Source organism: Tiliqua scincoides, chromosome 3 (genome assembly GCF_035046505.1).
Source record: "Tiliqua scincoides isolate rTilSci1 chromosome 3, rTilSci1.hap2, whole genome shotgun sequence".
In the NCBI taxonomy this organism is placed as follows: domain Eukaryota; kingdom Metazoa; phylum Chordata; class Lepidosauria; order Squamata; family Scincidae; genus Tiliqua; species Tiliqua scincoides.
Window position 1 is genome coordinate 36388104 of NC_089823.1, and position 26472 is coordinate 36414575.

Here is a 26472-nt window from a genome sequence, read left to right on the forward strand (position 1 = left end):
GACACAGAATTAGCTAGACCTTTGATGTGAACGTGCATGTTCTGAAATACTAAAAATTAAATTGCTGCTTTGAAATATTATTTTACTTTGAAACATTTCTACCCTGCCTTCCCCCTCCCAAACATACAGGAGAAGTTTGCTTAACATTTGCTTACTGAAAGCTTTTGAGAAAAGGTTTCTGCTTGTGCTTTTGGTCATTTTCACAAGTTCAGCATTCAGTCCAAAGATAAGTTAAAATAAACACTTTACGGAGCACATACAAGAGGGAATAAATCATTCCTTCATCATCATGTGATTATTCTGAAACATCCAGTGCTATCCTGAGCCAAAAAGAAAATCCTCTGTTTGATGAACCCATTCCAACAAGATGAAATAATATACCATATACATGAACGTAACAAGGTTTTCAACACTATATACACTGCAGCATTAATAAAGTGTAAAGGCCACATCAAAAAGCATTTACAGTTCATCAGCAGAATGTGAAAAATAAACATGGAAACTAGATAGCTCAGAAATGAACAATGAATTCATTTTCAAGGTTGCAGATCTAACTTTGTGACTTAATTATCAAAGAATGCCTTACATGTCTATATGCTAAGGAAGTCAATTATGCAACTTTCAAAGTTGTTACCCATATGTGCTGGACTAGAGACTAATTATAGGTGAAACAGGAATTCCAAATCACTGCTGAACGGTTTGGGGGTGGTGTTTAGAACATGGTGGTTATGTTTTGATTTTATACAATAAAAGCCCTATAGCCACCAATTATATACAAGTGATTGGGAGCCAAAAGCCTTTTAGAAACAAATTTTAAAAGTTGAAATGAAACAACTGTCATCGAAGAATACACTATAGTAAATTACCATTACCATTTGAATTGTTTGACAAAAATAAGTGAAACCACATGTTGAGGTTAAGGGCAAGTGTTACCTAATGCAACACAGATGATAAATGTAGAACTGATTAAAGCTAACCACACTCTTTGAAACAGCCAAACAAGCAAGTGATTTGTAAAATACAGAGAAAACTGGGTGGCACAGAGCTGGCAGACATTGGCAGAGATATGCATCTTTCAGGATTTGTGACTGAAACAAAGGCTGTGTTGGTGAACTAGACCTGGGTCCCCAAAAGCCAGCCCATTTTACAACTCCAAATGAAAAAGCTCACCCTGACATTTACAATATTTCCTAACCACCTCAATATCCCAGTTATGAACACTGAACATCATTATGGTTATTTATATACCAAGTGCAACCATCTCAACCAGCAATTTCAAAAGGGGAGCCTTGCCTATACCAGCACTTGAATTATGGAGCTCCTTCCTCACTGAACAGAACCCTTGCTATTGGCCTTCAACAGCAGCTTAAGACTTTTTTAACATTCCAGTTTGCTTTCTCTCTTTAAAAATTACTAAATCAGCCACTTTTATGGTTCTGTTTTGTTTTTTTATTATGTCTATTTTATACTGTACTTGATGGTGGTTTTATTGACTGTTAAGCTCCTTGACTCTTTGGTTTTTCAAATAGAAAGGTGGAATATAGTAATTAAATGTTTCAATAAGGAAGCCACAAGCAGTATAACTGATATTTATTAGTAAAAGCTGTGATATCCAGCATACACAGAGAACGGGGGTTACTGATTACCTGAATGTGCCTTTTCACCCCACCCTTTCTGAGCTCCTTCCTACACTGACTTACCTTAGCTCCCTCTGCACCGCTGCTCCACCCTCCATCAGAGTGCTATAGAAATGGAATTGTTCCTCCATCTCCAGGAAGAAACAGAGGATCATCTCCATTCCCAGTGGAGGACAGAGCAATAGCACAGAGAGAGCCCTAGAAGGTAGGTAAGAGTGGGAGGGATCTTGCAGGGCTGCGTGACCAGATACAATGGAGTACAGAGTGCTTATACCAGTGGTTCCCAAACTTTTTAAACTGGTGGTTCCCTTAACCTACTGGGCAATTGGGCAAGGCTTCCCATTAGGACCACAATCCCATACATTGTATTTGGCAGCAGGGTTTTCTGTGGCTCCCCTGGCTGGTTCCCATGGCTCCCTAGGGAGCCATGACTCACAGTTTGTGACCCACTGGCCTATACCTTGAACCATGGTATATCCTTCCATGTTGAGCTACACATGCCAAAATTCCCTCTTCTATTAAATGGTTAAAGGTATAGGCACTCTGTCCTCCACTGTATCTGGTCAACCTGCTGGTAGGGGTGAGGGGGTGGTTAATTGACTTTTCATTAAGCAATCCACTGATTTAACTGGGATCTCTGCCCACCATGGAAATACTGGGTTAATCAAGTTTTCCCATATTTACAGCGATGCATAATGTGGTTTTTTCCCCCATATTTATTTATTATACCCTGCCTCAGTCATCCTTTAAGAGACCCAAGGTCCCAATCTTTCAAAAATCATTAAAAACCATCAATACAGTCACAAAATAAAGTCCATCAAGCAGCAAAATCAGCTCAGCAAAGTAATGAGCTAAATGTTCAGAGGGGCCAAGAGAAATTGGGACAGGCCAGAAAAAGCCTGTTGAAAATGTAAGAATTTCAAACTGTGGCAAAACACTGGCTAGGAGAGAGACAGATGCACATTAAACAGTAGAAAATTCCACAAGGTGGGGGTCACCACTGAGCAGGCCCTCTCATATGTCACTGACGGACTCGGAAAGCAGCAGGACATGCACTGGAACCTCCATTCCAAATCTTAAAGGTCAGGTTCATATGGAGGGAGGAAATCTTTTAGGTATCTTGATCCTAAACTGCATAGAGATTTAAAGATAATAACCAGCACCGTGAATTGCATCAGGAAACATGTTGCAGCCAATGCAGCTGAAACAATAAAGAGGAAATATAATCATAAAGCCTTGTACGAGTCAAAACCAAGGCAACTGCATTTTGTACCAGGCTGAAACTTCTGGAGGGTCTTCAGGGGCAGCCCCATAAACAGTATTTTCTCTTTTAATCATGACCATTAGACAGAGCTCACCCAAGCGCCTTTTGCTAAACCACCTATTTTCAACCTTTTTCATCTCATAGCACACTAACAAAGTACTAACATGGTCAAGGCACACCATCCTTTTTTTTTTTTACAATTGACAAGGCACATCACACTGTTGGTGGAGGGCTCACATCCCTCAATGGCCCTACTAATAAATGACCCTCCCCCAAATGCCCGTGGCACACCATTCAAAGCACACCAATGTGCCACGACATAGTGGTTGAAAATTGCTGTGCTAAACAATAGTTATTTTTGGTGCCAGCCAGCTTGGTTTAATTTGTTTAGCCATACATAACTGCTCTTTTCATCCATACATGATAGGCACACTATGCTCCTCCCACATGCAGATGTTTATTATACTGTCTGAAAATACCCCTGCATGTACACCTGAAGTTTTTTTCTGCATGTTTAGAAACTCTGCTTCTCCAGGATTCCCAAATGGACAGAAAAGAGTCCTTTATGTGTACAGTAACATGCATTTTTTTTTAGATTGTAAATGTGCATAAATGTGCATATACCAGGACTGAAAGCTGATTTCCGTCCAACAAACATTCATTGTGCATGCAGAAAACACCTGAAAAGAGCTACAGTAGCGCAAATTTATATAACAGAATTTATTAACATTAAAGAAGGTTCCCTTTGATTTTTTTTTTTTACTTACTTCAAAGCAGTGCACGAAAAGGTCAGAAAAACCAAAGATTATGGGAAACAAAAAAAAAAGGACGAGAATAAATATGATGGTCATCTGGTATAAATTAAAAAATTGCTGGCTGATTACAGTCATTTGGGAAAGTGTAAGGAAAAGCTGACCTACATTTTGCTGCCTATTGGTTCCAGTTTAACATGACTGTCCTACACTGCACTTTCAAACAGCATCTTGGCCTAGTCCATTAGAAACAACATCCACAATACGTGAAGGAATGAATATCTGGTACCTCGTAATGCCATCCACAAAAGCCAAGGATTATGTTTCCAGCATTACAAAATCAGACCTAAGGAAAGTGGAATGATAATCGGCCACGCAATGAAGCATTTTAAGGTATTCTCCGAGACTCAACCTGTTTAGTCTTGTTTCGGTAGTGCAGATTTTTTTTCAGCTGCACAATATTTATTCTGAAATGTTTACCAAGCTTTGTTACCAAGCCTTGCATTATATTTCTGTCACAAAATGAACAAACATAAGAGACATGTAAGTTGCATATGGTTCCAAATTTGATTCAAGTGGCCTTGAACTCGTCACTTTAGTCAGATAAATCTGTCATCTTACCTGTTTTGTTTGCCTGGCCCCAACAGACCAAAACTATTTTTGATCTGATGGGCTAGATTTCGTTATTATTGAATACAATACTGGGAGGTACCCTTGTAAGGATAGCCTGAGGACTCACAAGAATATGAGGCACTATGGAAAAATGAGAACATTTGCTTTTCATTTCAAAATTGCTTATGGTAATGTTTCAGTACATTGGGGAACATGTAACAACAAATGTTTCCTATTGCACTCTGGCAGCACAGACAGCTTGGCCTAATCCATTCCCAACCATTTGAGCCTGGTTTAGAGAGTAATATTGACTTACCACTAGTATAGAATCAGCCTAATCAATGAAGTACGATCTGCCTGCACTTGTAGACAAGTTAAACCAAAGATATGATTAACCTTTTCATTAGAATTTGGCACTGTCAAATAAAAATGACAAAAATAAGAGTTCTCCAATAGCAGTTCAATGCAGAGTTGGTGTTCTGACATGACATCCCACCTTGTATGAAACTTTAATGCAACTGCAAGATTCTGAAGGAGGTTAACATAATGCAGCATTTCTCAAATTGTGGATTGGGACTCACTAGGCGGGTCATGAGCCAATTACATGTGGGTCCCCATTCATTTCAATGTGCATTTTATTTTGAATATTTTAGACTTGATGCTCCCGTGATACATGACTGCATTTGGGGAAACTTTTAACAGGCTACTACATATATGCCTTTCACCTTTATGCAACACGTGTACTTCATGCTTGTGTGACATGATGAGATCTTCAATCAGGTTCCATTTCACAAGCTCTTTTATAGCACCATGGTCTCTGTACCACAGATAGATGCAGTTTTTGTGTTGCCCCTGAGTGCTGAGTTTAGCTTGTTCACTTTGGTGAATGATTCTATAGAGGTGATCATCACCCACAATTCCTCTGGCTATAATCTCTGCCCTCTTCCTAATCTCAAATTGTCTCCCTTGGAATTGCACTGTGAAGCTTTTACTAGTGAGGTGCTTCACTGAGAAAAGTCTTCCATCTAGGCCTGGGATGTGCATGATGATGTTCCATACGTCCTTTCAGTGAACTCTGCAGCTTAAGAATCTGTAGTCAATTCCCTTCACAATGATGCTCTTTCCATCTGCTAGGAAAATCTGAACTTTACATCAAGGTCAATCACTGTGAAAAACTCCAGGTTGCTGGTCATGTGGTTCATTGCCCCTGAATTGATGTACCATGCGCTGTGTTGCGTTGGGTGGCTTTCAAGCAACCATCATCTACAGACTTGCCTGTGGCTGCTTTAACTGTTTCTCTTGGCACTTTTGGTGTTTGTTTCCTCTGTTCAACTTAGTCTTAACTTGAGCAGTCTTTTTCAGATGTCCGGTTTTCTTGAATCTAAAACATAATCTGGTTTCCCTGTTCTGCCTTGTGATCTCATCTGCCTTAAGGGCTGTCTCCGATTTTTCACTCCCTTGAATTTTCTTTCTGCCCCAAACTTATCCACCAGACTACTTTTAATACAAACCATTGTCAGGTCGGACTCTAGTTTGGTCTTTAGGACATGGATAAAGGTGCCACAGGACTACAGAGGACTGCATAGAAATAGTGGCAGGACAAAGAAACTAGTGAGAATTCTAATCAAAGCAGGAGACAGCAATCCACAAGTATTTAAACTAGAGACTAAATAGGTAACTGCTCCCCCTACTGGTAAGGATGAAAACATATACCTACCTACCAACACACACACACAGTTATTGTATGGGGAGCCCCCCCCCATATTCACGGATCCCATATCCGCAGTTTCACTTATCTGTGGATTGAGCATCCACGAACCTCCTCCAGAGGGGAGGGGAGCTCTGCAGAGGTAACAAGCGTCTGCCCTCAGTCTCTGCCGGGCTCAGAATGACCCTTGCAAAGGAAAAAGTAACTTCCAGTTTTGCTGAAAAAAACGGAAATGATGTTTTTATGCCTTTAAAAGGTATTATGAGGCCCAGGGACGCCCTCCATGTGGAGGTGGAGGAAAGTGTCCCCTCATATCTTCTGGTTCAGGTATCTGTGGGGGTGGGTGGGTGTGTTCTGGAATGGAACCCCCATGGATAAAGGGACAAGCCTACAATCATTCTTCCATCAGTTTGGAAATCATCACCTTGATTTATGACAGATAACAGCAAGTTCATTGTCTCATACCCAAAACAGCCTTGGAAAAAAAGTCTGCCAATTTTCTGTTACTCCCATCCAGAATGATTTGAAGAAATGGATGGTTACAATTTATCTGTGTGGCAGTTGAAACTGAAGATGAGTCTTTTCAGACAACTTAACCAGCTGGAAACACAAACACTATGTCACTTTGAAGGGTGTATGTGACCCCTGATGCCAAGGACCAATGCCTACGTTGGTTTAAAATGTGGGCTGGCAGAGGTTTTGTTCTTGCTTTTTAAAACAGCACTAAGATGTTGCAAAATGTAGCAAAACCACACAATAACTTTTTGTTATTGTCTGAACTGTATGGCTTTGCTCAGGTGGGTTGTGAGGAGAATGACAGTGCAAGTCCCTGTTTCATTTTTCTTGATATACCTCTGACAGCCCAATTCAATGCCTTGCCAGCCCATAACATGTAGAACTGCTAATGGGATGTGTGCTGCATAGTGGGGAGGGGGGGCTGACTAGACAGCCTGGGAGAGGTAGGTAAAAATCTTTTTTACATACCTTCCTGGAGGCCATGTGGCCTCCAACCTCAAACCTATACCAGCTATCTGCTATGAGTCCAAGGTTAGTCGGAGGGGTGGAGTGCTGGGCTGGGAAAGAGGGGATAGGATAGGGTGTGCCACTGCTGCTGAGATCTTCCGCCTCCCATCCCCAGCTTGGCCCACTCCTCATCCAAAATTCTCCACAATCCTTTCCCGTCACCCTATCCCTCCAACTTACTGATGGTAGCACAGGATGGAGAAGATTCAGTGGGTTACTGTTGCCCATGTGCAGCATCCAGCCATTTGCTCTGGCAGCTGCGACTCATGAAACAATGAAGTGGCTTTTGTGCCACTGTTCCAGGACTTACACTGACAGATCAGGAGTTTGGTTCCCCAGCTTTACATGGCCTCAGTGCCCTTCCTTCACAATGCCCTGTTCTGCCAGCAATTGTATGATATTCACATGAGAATCATGCAATTGCTGCTGCAACAGAGCACCATGAAGGAAGGACCCAGTGGCCACAGTAAGTTTGGGAACCACAAGATCCCAGCCCAGCCAAGATGGCAGCGGCTGGAGAAGACAGCTAGGTTGCTGGGGATATATCATGGCAGCAAAATGGCAGATACGTTTCAATGTAAGTAAGTGTAAAGTCATGCACATTGGGACAAAAAGATCAAAACTTCACATAAAGGCCGATGGGTTCTGAGCTGTCTGTGACAGATCAGGAGAGAGATCTTGGGGTGGTGGTGGACAGGTCGATGAAAGTGTCGATCCAATGTGCAGCGGCAGTAAAGAAGATCAATTCTATGCTTGGGATCATTAGGAAGGGTACTGAGAACAAAACAGCTAATATTATAATGCCGTTGTACAAATCTATGGTAAGGCCACACCTGGAATATTGTGTCCCGTTCTGGTTGCCACATCTCAAAAAGGATATAGCGGAAATGGAAAAGGTGCAAAAGAGAGCGACTAAGATGATTACGGGGCTGGGGCATCTTCCTTATGAGGAAAGGCTGCGGCACTTGGGCCTCTTCAGTCTGGAAAAGAGATGCCTTGACTGGGGACATGATTGACGCATACAAAATTATGCACGGGAAGTATAGAGTGGATAGAGATGCTCTTTACACTCTCACATAACACCAGAACCAGGGGACATCCACTAAAGTTGAGTGTTGGGAGAGTTAGGACAGACAAAAGAAAATATTTCTTTACTCAGCGTGTGGTTGGTCTGTGGAACTCCTTGCAGCAAGATGTGGTGACGGCATCTGGCCTGGATGCCTTTAAAAGGGGATTGGACAAGTTTCTGGAGGAAAAATCCATTACGGGTTACAGGCCTTGTGTGCAACCTCCTGATTTTAGAAATGGGCTACGTCAGAATGCCAGATGCAAGGGAGGCACCAGAATGAGGTCTTTTGTTATCTGGTGTGCTTCCTGGGGCATTTGGTGGGCCGCTGTGAGATACAGGAAGCTGGACTAGATGGGCCTATGGCCTGATCCAGTGGGGCTATTCTTATGTTCTTATGTTCAGTGCACAGTTTGGGAAACACTGGTGTAAGCCTGGATAGGATTGGGCTGTAAATTTATTTGTATGCTGGACTCTATAGTGCAGACTATGAGAAAAACAAGGAGTTACAATTGAACAGTATCCATCACATAATCTCTTCATTTATATTATGAATACTCCTTTTTTCTTATTTTTTATTGTCTTTTATTTACTAATATTGAGGAGAAAAACATATTTACATAACCTTTGAAGCAGATGGTAAGAATGGTAGAAACTGCTGATAGTGAGCTCAGCATGAATGATGCGCAACTGGTGAGCATAACCAGCCCCACTGCATATCTAGACGTTAAACAATTGCCACACTTCAGTCAACGTTTTACAGATTATTAAAAAGGAATACTACAAATGAAAGGATCCACCTTTGTGACACCAGCTGTTCCTTTCACCTGTTTTCTGAGTGTCAAACAATGTACTTTCCTACAAGCTTTCACAATCAACAAAGCTACACTTATACATATATGTGTAATATGTTTACATACATTTATATGCGTATATAATGTCAGGATGGTGCAGTGGCTTGAGAGTTGGACTTAGACCTGGAAGATCCAGGTTCAAATCGCCACTGAAACCATGAAGCTTCCTGGGTGATTTTGGGTTATCCAGTACTATTTCTCAGCCTTACCGACCTCACAGAGTTGTTGTAAGGCCACCACCCTAAGCTCCTTGGAGGAAAGGTGGTATAAAAATGTGAAAAATAAATAACTTAGGCCCAAATCCTAACCAACTTTCCAGCACTGGCATAGCTGTGCCAGTGAGATGTGAGCTGCATCCTGCAATTGGGTGGCCTCCTCAAAGTAAGGGAATGTTTGTTCCCTTACCTTAGGGCTGGATTGCCCTTATGCTGGTGCTGGAAAGTGGGTTAGGACTGCAGCCTTATATACACAAACCACTATTTCCAATGCCTATGGCATATTAGAGTCTTTCCATATGAAAGGGGATACTTTGATGCACACTGCTGATGCAACTGGGAGAAAATCTGCATGATGTTCAAGTTAGCACATCCCTTGAAGGGAAATCCGAATGTACTTCTCCAAGTTGCATATTTATTGTGGGAAAACCAGTTTCCCATAACTGCGTTTTCTCAGAAACAACATTCTCCTTAGCTACTACTCCCTGGGGCACTGTGATTGTATAAGTATCGTGAGCAATTACTGGCTGAGGCACATGATATCGCTGTTGACCTATGATACACCCCCCCTTTCCCTCCCCTCCCCCTCTTATAGCATTCCCCTTCTCATTTTTCTTGTTTTATTTCTTTTCTTCTTAAGTTTGTTCTATAGAGTGTGATCTCATTGACCTGTGAACAGTAGAGTACACATCTAACATTTTAAATAAAAAAAAATGTATGACTGATTCCTCCCCAAAGCATGGCAGTTGCCTTTTACAACATCCTAGCACCTGCATACCCTGACAGTGGATGTTGCACTACTAGCACCATAACATAAGAAGAATCCCACTGGATCAAAGGCCCATTGAGTCCAGCTTCCTGCATCTCACAGTGGCCCACCAGATGCCTCTCAGAGCACACATAAGAACGCCCCCCACTGGATCAGGCCATATGCCCATCTAGTCCAGCTTCCTGTATCTCACAGTGGCCCACCAAATACCCCAGAGACTGTGCACTGTGATCACAAGACAACTTGTGTGATGGAGACACAAGACAACAAGATACTTGTAGCCACTCCCTTGCATCCAGGTAGGTAGACCTGGGCTCCACATCTGGAAGCCCAGTAGACTTGGGCTCCAAAGACTATTCTGGCTGTTACCACCCTCTCCCTGCCCTGTTTTGCACCCATTCTCCCTGCTCCCACGGTCACAATCCCCCACTCTGTTTTGCCCCCTCCCTTTTCGGGAAGGGGCCCTTTGCAATCGCTGATAAAATTCCTCTCAAAGACCCTGGCAACCATGACACTAACAGCATGATCCTATGGCTTGGAAATGCCAGCACTGTGGCTGCAGCACAGGCGCTAGGTGTCATAAAAGCACTATAAAGTGCTTTATGACGTCTAGTGTGTAAGTGGCACCAGCAGGAAGGCCTGCGTTGTCCCATGGACACTGAATCCCGACTGGGGTGCTAAATGGGATAAGAGAGCAAATGTTCCCTTGCTAAGGAGACCTCCTGCCTGCTCAACTCCAATGCTGATAGAACCACTTGATGGACAGCTAAAGCCCCAGTGTAGGACACCGGATGTCTCTGTGTGTCTCAAACCAAGTCTCTCTGAAGGCAGTCTCTGGCACCTTTCCTCCTGCACCACCCACCATCCCTCGCTTCAGGAAGTCAGGCCAAATAAACATCCTAGAGTAAGGGCACTCTTGAAGAAGCAGTGCTGACCTAGATGCAGTCAGCTCACTGTAGTCAACTAAAGCCTAGGCTTTATAAAATCCACATCACCAAACCAGCTCCATAGTATGAATAGTTTGTTGAAGTAGCAACATAGACTCCCCTTCCTGCCTCTCCTCCAGTCAGCCTGGTTGTCCTGCCTTGTCTTGCCTCATCCTACTTCTCCTTGTCTACCATCACCCTATTTTGCCTCACCTCATCCTGCCTTGCCTCACTTTTCTGCTGCACACTGCCTTGCCCTATCCGTGGCCTGCTACTGGATTGATTCCCTTGGCAATTCAACTCTGTTCAGCCCTGACTATACTACCATCTCCAGTCCTCCGTTTAGTTGATTTACCTAGTGCTTTACCCCAGCCTGGCCTTCAGGTCACCTTCTGATTCTTGACACTCTACTCCATGACTTTTCTCCTATGGCCTTTCCCAACCATATGACACCCTGCAATCTAGTGATTTAAATGCTGCAGAATTGATATTTTCCCACAGTAAAAGGGATTACAGAAATGGTATAATCTAGCCCAAGACTCTCCAAACCTTGGCCCGTGGGCTGGATCCAGGGTTAGGAAAAAGCCCCCCTCCCTGTGAGTGGTGTTTACTGTTCTGCATTCCTGTGCCCAAATCAGATAGAACATAACACAGTGCCGTGGCAGAACGGTAAGCACTGCTGGGGATGGAGAAGGATTTCTTAGGGACACAGTCATTTCCAGTCTGGAGACTGCTGATTTAGCCAGCGGAATCACAGCTTACAAGTCATTTGTAAGATCCAAATTGTGTATAACTTCAGTTTAAAATCTTTGCCCATGCATAACGTATTTAAGCCTGCAACCCTATATGCACTTACTTGAGAGTAACTTCGCAATCCCAACTCCCATCATTGACGATGAACTGCTGGCAGAACGCATGCTGCATTCAATGGTGAAAGGTCCATCAGGAGGCCTGCCAGAGGTAAGTAAAAATATTTTCTGCTTACCTGTGTGTAGGCCTCCTGGTGGCTCATGCCCCTCCTTGGACTTTCACCAGCTATAGAGCTGCAGGACGTTCAAGGAGAGACAAGAGGTAGGGTGGGTTGGAAAGAGACTATAGGATACCTGTACGTCAGTGCTGCCAGGATTCACCCGCCCCCCCCCCCCCCCCGCACACAACACACTCCTGCTGCCAACGTACTAGCACTGGCAGAGTCTCCACAAGTCAATGCTGCACATGTCGCTGCTCGTTAGCGCTGTCGTTACCTCGTGCGTGCATGAGAGCAGCCTGGCTTTCACACCACCATAAAGGGTCTTGCACTGACAGAATACTAGAGCACAAGGCTCTGATAGGACTGAGGCCTCCCACTGAAAAAAACGGGGCTGACTTTTGAGGAGACATGAATAGGATTGTGCTGCACATTGCATACATTGCAAACAATTTATTTAATAGAGATAGAAAAGGAACATTTCTGTAATATTTCAGGTTCACAAACCACATACATAGAATTAAGGCGGGCAATCAAAATCATGTGTGTGCATACATAATAACCCAACTTTTGCACACTTGCTTTTGCAGTGATATAATTTGTTTTTCATGTAGTGCCTTGACTGTATTAATTATGTTTCCACAACACTTCACAAACTTTCCAAGAAGAACCCTTACAGAAAAACAGCATTTCCTTGCTGACAATTCCAAAAATGACATTTTAGAGCAGATGTTTCCCATCAAATGCCTGTGGAAGTGGCAGCACCTCAAAAAAGCAAAACCTTTATGCGAGCACTTCAATAACAGCATGTTTGTGTGAACACGCTCTTCTCTCCAATGGCTCTGCAAAGAATTGACATCCAAAAGTCTTACTGGCTCTCTTTCCCTTGTACCAGGGAAAGGAAATCCAATTTAATGGCATAAGACTAGAAGTAAGTAGGTTTCACACCCTCGAATTGAAAACAGAGTACTGGGATCCTAGGGTGATAGTAAGAATGAGAAATTTCATATACTGAAATTGTTAGTCTACCCAAAATAAAACTGGGAAGTGAATATCAAGGGATTCTCAAGTTACTTTACAGTACTCTCTTCAACCCCAGCACTTCTCGCACCAATTTGATTTCTGATGGCCAGCATTTCCATTCAAGTAGGGCAGGGGTGCCCAAAACCCAGCCTGGGGGTCACTTGAGGCCCTCGGGGACCCCCAATCCAGCCTGCATGGAGTCCCCCATCTCCAATGATCCTCTGGCCCTCTGCTATGCACCACCATGCAAAAAAAGAAAAAAAGAAAAAAGAAAAAAAAACCTGGAAGAAAAACCAACAAAAAAAAAAACCCAGCTAAAAACAAAAAAGTTTTTTTTTTGATCATAACAAAGCTTCAAGAGCGCCAAACATTGGGGACCTGTGGTCACGTGCCTTCCAGGTTTTATCCCACCCCGCTGGACAGCCTTTCCAACCCACTCTGCAGCATTTCCATCTGGAACCATGTGGAGGTAGCATTTGCATTGTTATTCATTCATTTATATATATATATATATATATATATATATATATATATATATATATATATATATATATATATATATATATATATATATATATATATATGAATAATAAATAAGAAGCTGGTTTAGGTTTTTGTCTGCCCCCCCCCCCCCAATCTTTTTTTGTCTACTAAAGCTATGTGGGTCATGATAGATTGCCATTTTAAAAATTGGGTCATGGTGCTAAAATATTTCAGAATATTTTTAGGATCCAACCCACCATTTTAATATGCAATGTTTATGTATGGGATTAAAGAAGACTAAAATAGCTGCTTACTTCACTTCATTGACAAGACAGCGTCAAGTGGATAAAAGAGACACATCTTACTCTACCAACATGGAAACACTTACCTAAACACACGGTCCTTTCAGAATATCTCCAAATTAACAACATAGAAACAAATGTGTAGTATGTCCAAACCAACAAAAATAAGTTCATGTTACAACTGAATATGCTGGAATAGCTGTTTATTTGCGAAAGGGAGTATAATCTGAAACCCAGAGCTTTGGATTTGGGGCTGCAACTTAATTTGAGAAGTAGAATTGCGGTTTTACTGTGCTGTGGAATTCTCCCAATGCATTGACTGCCACATAAAGTTTAAAGCGTTTGTCCTTGCCAGAATTCTACAGTTAAGGGTAGTTATGGCGATTGTCCCACGAAATGGATAGGAAAGACAAATAAAACCATCTGCAAGGTTTGTGTTTTGGAAAAGGGCCATGTTCCAAGGCAGACAATACATCCTTTTTAACCCCAGAGTGTCATGACACTACTAACTGCTAACTCATGTTCATTTATTAATCTGTTGAGGTTTCAGAATCTGAGGTATAGTCACACACCAATGGAATACTTTCACATCAGCAATGGAAAACTGTAGTTCATGCAATTTATTGATATCATTTTAAAGGGTAGCAACCACAATTTCCATTTTGGAATGAATAGGGAAAAACATTCCAAAATGCATTTCAGAGGGAAAATTGAGCTGGAGATGCATTCAGTATTTTACAGGTGGGTGATAAATCTTTTCCATCAATGCATCCTGTATTGGCTGCTGACTTGACCTTTGAGGATCTTCGAGGATGCTGTTCTGTGTCTCAGCATTTCCCTCAGCAACTGCATGTTTTTAAAGTGAGTTTGGTCTCCCATAAATTTTCTATCTGAAGCTGTCTGTGCACATTGTGTGCTTCTGCAAAACACTCCATTGCACTTTCAAAAAAAAAAAAAAGCATTTCTGCAAAGACAACAGCAGAACGAGCAGTATATAAACAGTTGTCAAGCAGTGCTTAGTGCCAAGGTGTTACAAAGTGGCTCTTGATCTAGATTTAGAAATATGGTATTAATTTTACATTACAGCTGCTCTTTCTGCAACAGAATACTGACAACAAGCCAGAACACCACAGATCAAATTAACAGGAGACTGAGGTGGGAGAGGAAGGTCCCTTCAGGTTTTATATGTTCTCTTTCAAGCTGTAGTGAAGGGGATCAAGTACAGTGTCTTGTAAATAATTTCCTTGCCTCTTACAAGCACATAAACATGGACTTCAGGAGAAGTTCTTTGAAAAACAGGATTTGTAACTCAAGGCATGCTTAAAAAGTACTCTGAAGATTGAGGTGCAGCTCACCCACATTTCCTAATGGTCATATCACACATTAAGCAGAAAATTTATTTTGTTTGCAACATGGATGTCCTGGTTGGAATCATGAAACACAACGGCTATTTTAATCCTTTGCTTTGTTTATACAAAGAGCTTTAAAACTATTCTCTTTCTCTCCCTCTCATATGTGGTTTTTATCCTTTCCCCTGTTACATTTCCCTCTTAATATGTCCTTAATTCTTTCATACATGCTGAAAACAAGATTGTCTCACCAAGACCAAACATTTTCCCAAAAATAAAGTATAAAAATATCATATCTACTTGCCTCTTGGCAATTTCTGAGCATTTCCAAGGTTTAGTGCAATATTTCCACAGAAAAGTAGAAAGACCAGCCTTGATACCATGCTTTCAAACCCACACTTGCCCAGTTAGATGCTGAGGGGTGTCACACAAGGTAATGCAGCTGCAGTAAAAGTGAGCTGTTCTCTCTGTCACAGAGGCAGCAAAACTTTGACAGGAGTTTAGTTTACACTGTGGGAGGAGACTGTATGACATCACACCATCTCACTGGAAAGGAGAAGGGGATTAAAATATAAATAATATTACCATCTCTTGTCTGTAATAGATCTGTAGTCACTATTATAGCATATTCCACCTTGTATAGAATTTGAAATTACAATCAACTGCACTGCCTAAGTATAAAAAAGTTGATATAAATAATTGTACTAGAAAGAAATTATGTTATCTAAGTAGATCAGAATGGAAACAGACTTCAGGAACACATTTAAAAAAACTGCTATACAGGTTATGCCTAGTTATCCACAGGGGTTCCATCCTGAACCCCCAATGGATAAAAAAAAATCAGTGGATACCAAATCAGTGGAAAAATAACTTTAAAGAGCCACTTCCAGGTTTCTTGTTCCTCTATTGCAGGGATGTGTAAAACCCCAACCCAAAGACCATTTGCAGCCCTCAGGGACTCCCAATATGGCCCACAGGGAGCTCCCAGTCCAAAGAGCCTCTGGGCTGTTGAAGACTGTTGGAGCTCACGCTGGCCCATGACTGCCAGATGCAAGCTGCGGACTGAGTTGGAATATAAAAGGCCTTGCTCTAACGCGGCTCACAACTTCGAGACTATAAGTCTCCATGTGTTTTCTGCTTCTCCCTGGGCATTATTTTAAATCCCACCCCCTACTACTCCTGAACAACTTATGTCTCCATGTGTTTCTGGCTTGGTCTGTATGTTTTCACAGTGCAAGAGGTGTGTGGCAATGGTTCATACTTCTCATGTGGCTCTACATCAGTGATTTTCAACCTTTTTCATCTCACGGCACACTGACAAGGCACTAAAATGGTCAAGGCACACCACTGAGTTTTTGACAATTGACAAATCACACCATGCTGCCAGTGGGGGCTCACATCTCCCATTGGCCCTATTAATAAATGACCTTCCACCAAATTTCTGTGGCACACCTGTGGACCACTCATGGCACACCAGTGTGCCACAGCACAGTGGTTGAAAATGGCTGTTCTACATGCCTGTATTATAGTTTTCATGTGTATTATAAATAAGCTCAGTAAAATTCATTCATTCATATAAGTTCTGTCTCTAATATATTCATTTATGTAAATTTATTCAAATTTGAAATGTAAATTAATTCTTTTTTTCCCTGGCCCCCAACACAGCATCAGAGAGATGATGTAGCCCTCTTGCCAACATGTTTGCCCAACCCTGCTCTACTGTCACCCCAGAACACATTAGTATAGAAGCTATACCACATTCAGCCATTAGATGGGGTGAATAATGGAATGTAATAGAATGAAATTATAACTACGTATTTAACTGTGCAAAGGTAGGAAATTGGATTTTGGTGCTTTTTTTCCTTGTCACAAGGCATTTAAAGGTGGACCTTGGTATCAGTGGTGAGTCAAATCAGTAGATACCAAATCAATGGATACTGAGGTTCCACCTGTAGCAAACCTGGAAAAAGTGACCAGGTGCAAAGGAGCTATGAATGCAAAGCATATACTTGCATATTCACACACCATCCTTTGTCAAATACCACCAGGAACTTCATTGTTTTACTGATGCACAAGTGTACTTTAGCACATAGGTAGAACACCATACACAAAAAGAATCCTGACACAATACTTGGCATAATCAAAGTTTGCCTTTTTGCAGTGCTTTCCCAATGCACACAGGTGCACTGGCACATATGCACTAGTGAAACACTGCACACACAAAAATCTTAATGTAATCATGCATACAGTCCATCAAATCTGCTTTTTTGAATGTTTTATCAATGCTCGCACATATTTTGGGGATGTAAGGATGGAAAAAGTAAAAACTCACTAAAGGAACTAAAAGCTGTGGCAGGTTGCAAATGCACACCATTCTGTACAAATTTTTGAAATAAAAAATGGAGCAGAGGAGAATTCCAAATATATCAGTTCCTTTTTGAAAACAAGCAATGGAACTCCAGAATCAGCAGAAAAATGTAGATGAGGAGAATTTTGGAAGCATCCCCATAACAGATAGGCAGCAACTATTGCTTATCACCCAGTGAGACCTCACTGACAAAAACAGAACCATTCAAAGCAAAAGAAACCACCAGTAGCAACAACAACAAGACACTAAAATAACACAGAAGAGTTAGGACAGACAAAGCAAAGTTTTTCCTCACACAATGCATAGTTCAGTGGTTCTCACACATTTACCACCGGGCCCCACATGAGAATCTGTCTGGACCCACCAGAAGTGATGTCATGACCGTAAGTGACATCATCAAGCAGAAAAATGTTTAACAATCCTAGGCTGCAATCCTACCAACACCCAGGAGTAAGTCCCATTTACTATCATTGTTAAAAGAATATACGGTACATAGTAGTTTATTAAATGTACAGGTCTGTAACATTTCCCCAAATGCAGTCACATACCAGGGTAGCATCAAGTGTAATATATTAAAAATAAAATATTGAAATGACTGGGAACCCACTTGAAATTGGCTTGCGACCCACCGTTTGAGAAACACTGGCATAATTCATTGATGAGATCTGTAGTAGTAGCCAATAGTTTAAAAAAGGTGATTAAAGAAGTAGTTTATTAATAGTTGTTAATAGTAGGTAAGACTTGTATAGCACTTCCAAGTGTTCAAAACACATCACACCTATACCGATCAAGCAGCTCAATCCTATGCTTCCCAGCGCCCAAGGCTGCAGCGGCACTGAAATGGTGACTGCTGCATCCAGTGAGGTAGGGAAGCAGCACCAGGTCTCCTCAGGGTAAGGGAACTTACGCTACCTTACCCTGTGCAGTGGTCAGACAGCCCCAGTGGGGCTGCTATTGAGCAAGTGCAGAATTGAGGAGACCCATGTTGGGACTCCAGGGATGGGAGGGGGTTAGGATATGGCAGAAGCATTCCCCCCTCCCCTACCAAGACTTTAGGAAGTATATTTTACTCAGTAGGTAAACAAACTGTGGTATTCAATCTATTCTGGATATCACAGAGGTTCTCCATGTCCAATTTCTTTCCCCTTTCCATGTTTCCTGACCACGATGTTTATCAGCTGGTTGTCAGTGTCCTTCCAAAATAGAATTGACTGTACTTCCTGCTCTATGTATACTACAAATGTTGTTGGCAACCTTCAGTCTTGAAAGACTATGGTATCGTGCTCTGAATGGTGGTTCTGGAACAGCGTCTAGTGTGGCTGAAAAGGCCAATCCAGGAGTGACAATCCCTTCCACACTGGGAGCAAGTGTAGTGTGTCCCTGGTCTGCCTCCCTGACTATGGGCCTTCCTTCTTTGCCTCTTTGCCTCAGTCTGTTGGCAAAGTGTCTCTTCAAACTGGGAAAGGCCATGCTGCACAGCCTGCCTCCAAGCAGAACGGTCAGAGGCCAAGGTTTCCCATCTGTTGAGGTTCATTCCTAAGGCTTTCAGATCCCTCTTGCAGATATCCTTGTAGCGCAGCTGTGGTCTACCGATAGGGCGCTTTCCCTGCACAAGTTCTCCATAGAGGAGATCATTTGGAATCCGACCATCGCCCATTCTCACAACATGACAAAGTCAATGAAGGCGTCTCTGTTTCAGCAGTGTATACATGCTGGGAATTCCAGCTCATTCCAGGACTGTGTTGTTTGGAACTTTGTCCTGCCAGGTGATACCGAGGATGCGTTGGAGGCAGCTTATGTGGAAAGCATTCAGCTGCTTCTCCTGTTGTGTGCGAAGAGTCCATGGCTCTCTGTAGTACAGAAGTGTACTCAAGATGCAAGCTCTGTAGACCTGGATCTTGGTATGTTCTGTCAGCTTCTTGTTGGACCAGACTCTCTTTGTGAGTCTGGAAAATGTGGTAGCTGCTTTGCCGATGCGTTTGTTTAGCTTGGTATCCAGAGAAAGAGTGTTAGAGATCGTTGAGCCATGTAGTCATGGACAACCTCCAGCTTATGCGCAGAGATTGCAATGCAGGGAGGTGAGTCCACATCCTGAACCATGACCTGTGTTTTCTTCAGGTTGACTGTCAGTCCAAAGTCTTGGCAGGCCTTGCTAAAACAGTTCATGAGCTGCTGGAGATCTTTGGCAGAGTGGGTGGTGACAGCTGCATCGTCGGCAAAGAGGAAGTCACACAGACATTTCAGCTGGACTTTGGACTTTGCTCTCAGTCTGGAGTGGTTGAAGAGCTTTCCGTCTGATCTGGTCTGGAGATAGATGCCTTCTGTTGCAGTTCCAAAGGCCTACTTCAGCAGGACAGCGAAGAAAATCCCAAACAAGGTCGGCGCGAGAACACAGCTCTGCTTCACTCTGCTTCGGATGTCAAAGGGGTCTGATGTGGAGCCATCAAAAACTACAATGCCCTTCATATTACAAATACTACCATATGTTAGGGTTCTTTCTGTTTAAACAAACATTCAGTCCAATTGTTAAAGGCTTCTATAGTATGTGACTCATTTAATGGACTTCTTATCTTTGCCATAAATCTGTCATAGGATGTGTTGAAAGGATTCAAGAAAATATATATGGCAAAGAAAGTTGCCTCAGATCTGTTACCAATAGAAAACGCAAACAAACTTTGTGAATTTCTACAATGGAATCCATAAATTATTTTCTAAGTATAGCTACATTTAGTACTCATGGAAACAGAATTGGTGTAGAACTCAAGGATTTTTGTTAGGCTTTCACAACAGCTTTATCCCCAAATCCACTCAATCCAGGGCTCTACAGTATAAATATATTATTCTTCGTAAAGAAGAAAACCACACCACACCACAATTAGTATGTCTACATGTGCCAGAATTCTTGTATATCTCTGAGCATCAAAGATCACTAGGAAGCTTGAAACCTTTTGCACTCTCATATGCAAATACAAAGATGGCCATAAGCTATTTTTTAAGCCACAAGCTGACCCCCATTTCACATACAGAAAGAAAGAGGCAAAATCTCAGAATGCCAGATGCAAGGGAGGGCACCAGGACGCAAGTCTCTTGTTATCTTGTGTGCAACCTGAGGCGTCTGGTGGGCCACTATGAGATACAGAAAGTTGGCCTAGATGGGTCCTGGGCCTGATCCAGCAGGGCCGCTCTTATGTAAAATATTTACTCTCCAGACTAGCCCTATCTTATGCATGTCTACTCAGAACTAAGTCTCTCTGTAGTCAATGGGACTTACTTCCAGGAAAATGTGCATAGGATTGCACCCCAAGGATACGAGTATGCCATAAACATGCACATCCTGCCCCATCTCCTTGTGACTAGGCACTGCTACTTAATTGCAGGGGGTGATGGTGGTAGTGCTTTCTCCAAATGCAATTGTGCAACAGAGATCCAATGGGAGGAAAGGGGCAGGACATGTGTACTCATGGAGTACACAAATTCCTAATTGTGTGGGGCCAGTTCAGATGCTGAAGTATCATTTGGACCAGCCCAGTAAGAAGAGAGATGGACACTAACAGACCAATTCTATCCAAGCCCCTCCTACCAATGCAGCTACACCATTGGAGTGTGCACATCATCCTGCGGGGGGGGGGGGGGGGGTAGTCACAAACATTTGTTCCCTTGCCTTGGAGTAAGCCTCCACTGCACCAATGGGTCTACTCAGATCTACACCAGCAATTTTGAGTCAACCTGGGTAGGTGGATCAAGGCCGGGAAGGAAAATAGGTTATAGGCAGAGCTGTTCCCACCAATAACCACCCCTTTCACCCTTGACATCCCCATCCCCACCCTAGTTGCTGCCCCATTCTGCCCATCCTCTGCCCCCCAACCAATGCGGAGGCTTTTGCAAAGGCTGCTGACACTTGGCCATTGCCATTCACCATTTGCAATAATGGCCAGGTTTTGCTCTGTAGTTCATAGCAGTTTTGCAGCAGTTGTAAAGCACGCTGGGCTGCCAGAACACGAGTTCCAACAATGAAGTGGCACCATAGGACTGGGCCATAAAAACTAGACAAGGAATGTGAAAGTTATCATAAAAGAGAAGATTGTCATAGGCATTGACAGCTGAAGGCCAAATAGACATGGTTTTAAAAGATGAAACAGTTTCTATGATGAGTAATTTTATAAGCTCTTTAATTTTGACTTGAATCCAACTTTTTAAACCAGTTTATTAAGCTGCTTACATTATGAAAGCTTGGAGACCATGTTTTCTGATCCTGATGGTTCATCATACACTTGTCGAAGGGCCCAATCCTATCCAACTTTCCAGTACCGATGCAGCTGCAATGCATCCCTGAGATAAGGGAACAGGTGTTCCCATACCTTGAGGAGGCCTCTGTCACTGCCTCCCCACCACAAGATGCAGTGTACACCCCACAGGCATAGCTGCACTGGCAGTGGAAAATTAGATAGGACTGGACCCTTAATGATCTTGGTAGACTACCATCTCTTTCTCTTTTGGCAGCTTGATCTCTAATAATGGCTTATTTACCCAAACATTCTCATCATATTCTCATACAGAATTACACTAGCATTGTATGCAGCACAGTTATCTGTATTCCTTTTTCTTATTCATCTTTCAATTTGAGATTGGAAGTAGCCTCCAATGTACCAGAGAACTTCATATAGACATGTCTGTTCTCACACAAGCCTCCCACTTCTAACATCACAGGGATAGGAAAGACCTAAAGACCATATAGTTAAACCTTCTATACCAAATAAAATGGTAGCAATCACTGAATTTTCTCCTTTGCAATTGTTCTTCTAGTTCCTTCTCACCAATCTTGTCTGCTTTATGTGATTTTATTTTCCTTGCCCTGCCTTTAAAAAATGTGCATACCATTAGAGACTATTATGGCATATGTAAGAAGTCTGAAGAGTGGCTATAGGACATTGAGAGCATAAACTGGTGGAAGAGATGTTATGTTAATTCATATATGGCAATGTTCTTATTCTCCAAAACAAGTTTGTTGAGACTTGGCACTGCTGCCACAATTAAAAGTGTCCAACCCTATCCAACAGAGCATTCCATGACCTCCCACTGCAGTAAATTCCATTGGCTTTCAACATAGTATAAAACATTTCCTTTAATTTGTGCTAAACAAAACAAGACATTTAGCAGGATATTCATACATTTCATTGGCACAGTAGAATGGGACTACACTGAAAAGTCTAAGGCATGTGCTCAGAATTTGATTTCTACAATTCTAAACTCTTCATCATCATTATTATTATTATTATGAACAGTATTTATATACCGCTTTTCAACTAAAAGTTCACAAAGCGGTTTACAGAGAAAAATCAAATGGCTAAATAGCTCATAGTAAGAGAAGGCTTACAGCGCAATCCTATGCATATCTACTCAGAAGCAAGTTCCACTGTATTCAACTGGACTTACTCCCATGAAAATGTGTATAGGATTTCAGTCTTAATATCTGAATATCCTTCCAAATATGAATAACTCCACTACTGAAAGAAAACAACACAGCTTTCTCTCCTCAGACAAGATCTGACAAACATTCCCAAAAAATATCTAGTTCATAGAATAAATCAGCTGAAGCAGAATTAGGAGTACAACCAATTCTAAATGGGGTAGTACTTCCTTGAAGAATCACAGCTTGGGAGTGTTCTTGGATCTGACATAGCTCCTGGATGGGTAGGTGGAGGCATGCCCAATAGTATCTTTGCATAGCTTTGGCTAGTGTACCAATTCTGCCTCTTTCTCACCAAAGCAGATCTGACTTGCGTAGCACATGACCTAGTCACATTAAAACTGGACAATCATAATGTATTCTTTATGGAGCTACCCTTGAACAGTTTTAGGATTGGTCATGTGGTCCAGAATGTGGAAGTGTGTGTTCTGGTTGAGGTCTGCACTTGGGAGCACGTGTCTCTCATTTTATTGCTGGTTACCAGTTCAGTTTTGAACTCACTTCCAGGTGCTGATTTTGAGCTTCAAAGCCCTGAACTGTTGGGACCATGTTATCTGATCAATCATCTCTTTTGCTTCTGTTCATCATCTGAGCCTCTGCTCCATCTTTCCTCCCTCCTCCACAAAGGACTTTCATTGGAACTTAGATGGGATACAGACTTTTCAGCTGCAGCCCAGAAGCTTTGGAACACCCTGCCCCTAAGGACTCATTTGCCTCCCTGCTGCTATTCATTCTTTTATGCCTGGCAAATTGTTTGTGTTTCATCAGGTATGCCAGTTATTTAAGATCACCCTGCTGAGTTTATTCCTTCTCTCCACTGTCTTATGAATTATCTTAGTGTTAAAATTTGTTTTAATGAGTTTTCATGATCATGTTTTGTTGTGAACAGCTTTTGGGGTGTATTTGAAGGATGAAAGGCAGGGCAAAATAACCACTCAATAAGTAAAAATACTTCCTCGGCCAAAATTATCAAGGCTATAATACATCACACTAATCCTAGGGAGATATTTAAACAGAATAACAATAGTGCATATCAGTGGCACCTCAACATAGTGTTCATCTGTCTGTGGAAGAGGAAAATTATACTTTATTAATAAGTCATGAGTAACCCTTTGCCCAACCTCCTTGGCATTGTTTCCCTGCTGCTGAGCAAATAACAGCAAAATTAACCCCCCCCCCAAAAGCTGCCCATAACTGCCAATGCTACACATTTCTCCAAGAATGCCACTGTTCTGTTGTATAAAAAAAACATGCTGTGGGTAGGTTTGACCTGCATTTCTAGCTCTAGAAATATCAGCTGTCTATTAAACAAGCATCTTAAGCTATTCAGCTGTATAAAAAGATAAGAAGATCAGAAGTCAAAACACTGGAATAGGAAAATGTTTCATTTTCATACTTGTGCTTGAAATGCCATAAATGAGATATACACAGTCTTCTCCTATGGGGCGAGGTAACATAGATGATTCATGAGGTTTGGAGGATGGTGGCGTGAGTTGATTTAGTGAGTTGCATTGTAGTTTATTATTATTAGAGTAAACTTCTCTGCAAACTTCCTGCTGTGACAAATGGATTTTAAAGAGAAATCTAGTGTCTCTGGAGATGTGCAATAAAATCATCAGTTGTCCATTTCAGCTGGACTAAAGAGAAGTCTTGCCTAGTCCTACAGCTGGAAATCTGGGTGTGGCTCCCCTAGCCATGCAGGCATGGTGACTCACCAGCACACTGTTCCTTCCACCATCATTCTCTATCTCCCCTTCCCTACAATAGAAGGCAACAGTTAGCACTGCTTTGTTCAGTATGAACAAAGCAAATTACATAGTGATTCCCTGACACAGCCTGCTATTAACAAATGAGTCAAGTGTGATTAGATTCCTGGCAGGATTCATGGCCAAGGCACGAGGCACTGGCTATGTCTGTGTGAATGTCAATCATAGATATGAAAGACTTATTCAGGATGCAATTCTATACACACTTTCCTGTAAGTAACTCCCATTGACCATAACGGAATTTAGTTCTGAATAGACAGGCACAGGATTACACTGCAAGCCTGATAGGACTAGGCAATAAAAGATGTTTTAAGAATCAATTAATAATATGAAATACTGTCCAAATGGTATTGCTGATATTTCAACAGCCATGGCTAATAGACATTAATAATGGTGGAAAAAATTCAACCCAAACCATATCAGAGCAAGTGCAGAAAGGAATGTGCCAGACCAAGCTGTGATGAGATTTCAGAGGATGCATGTGCTAACTGGGAGTCAAACTAGACATGCATACAATGCTCCTTTGTTGTTACTTGTTACATAGTAACAAGGGGGCATGCTATTTAAAATGGAATAAACCCTTCAGTTGGCTTTCAGTGGAAGGTTTTTACCCCAATTGAAACAGCATATGGAGGGAATGGTGGCAGGAGCTAAATTCTTAAGGCCTGCTACCCCCCCCCCCCAGTTTTACCCCATTTTGTCCCACCAGCATGCCATTTACCAAAAGCAAAACTAAGGGGTACATTATGCATTCTGGTCCACATTCAGTTTTACTTCGAGTTATACATTCGCTTCTCAGTCATAGTAACCAGTGTTTTCCCACTTCATTGTTTCAGTCTTATTGCAAATATTGTGTGCAAATTCCTTAGGTAGGTCATCAGTTTTGCTTCTAATGGGCAATACATTCCAATCAAAATACCTAAAACTTTTTGGTTTTAACTTTTTCTACACAAGTTTATCCTGACACTAGGGGACAACCTCAAAGTAATCTTTAGGCACCAGGCACTTTTGGAACTAAGAATTCCAAAATATTGGTCATGGCATTACATCTTAATGCTTCCTATAAAAGTCAGTCACATAAAAGAAAACAATGAAATGGATTGTTCTGCACACACAGGAATGCCAACACATTAGTAAGACAAAATAAAGGCAAAAATGGAACAGTGTTTTTCCAGGGCCAAGTACTAGAACTAGAAAATAGGGTCTGTCCTTGTTGAATAGGAATAGTTTGAGTATATGCATTAACCTGCATGCAGGCCATCATATATTAAAAGAAAACAAAGATATTGAGATTGAAATCCTATAAACCAGTGGTTCCCACACTGGTGGGTTGCGACTCACCAGCCAAGAAAGCACTAAGCTCTGGCTCCTAAAGGAGTGGGGGAAGGCAAATAGCAGCATTGTGATCACCAGGACTGTGCTAACTTTCTCACTGTGGGAAAGTGAGCAATTTTTACTCATTTTGAGGTTTGGGGAGCCCTGCTAAGGAATCTGTGGGGTTCCCTGCACATACACTCCCCCACAGGCCGACACTAGCTTCGAGTAAGCCAGAAAACCCCTTCCTTTCCCTGGCAGCAGTTCAATTCTAGGGGTCACACTGCTGCCACCCCTGTCCCCACAAAGACAAGTGGTTTCCTCCTCCTAAGGAGGGCTCTGGAAACCATTGCTATACACACTTCCCTGGGAGCAAAGCCCATTGAAGTTAAGGGAACGTACGTTTGAGTAAACTATTTAAACCATAAGATTTTTAACCCATCTCTTTCCCAAAGGACCCAAGGTGGCTAAAACATGCCGCATAATTAAAACAGGCAAAAATCAAAACAAAAACAAGAAAACATTGCAGTATAGCCAGAGTCATACCCAGGGCTTTTGGTACCCAGAATAATGCCATGACAATGTCCTGATGCCATGCATGTCATGA

General features: G+C 42.0%; 1 protein-coding gene across 1 annotated transcript in view; it reads right to left on the bottom strand.

Moving 5' to 3' along the window:
- Positions 1–23334, bottom strand: part of ABI3BP (ABI family member 3 binding protein) — a 186417-nt gene extending 163083 nt beyond the window's left edge. The window contains exons 1-2 of the mRNA XM_066621268.1: positions 23287–23334; positions 15255–15348 (exon numbers count right to left, since the gene is read on the bottom strand). Coding sequence (XP_066477365.1) covers positions 15255–15348; positions 23287–23334 — 142 coding nt within the window. The remainder of the gene's footprint in view (positions 1–15254; positions 15349–23286) is intronic.
- Positions 23335–26472: the final 3138 nt, after the last annotated feature.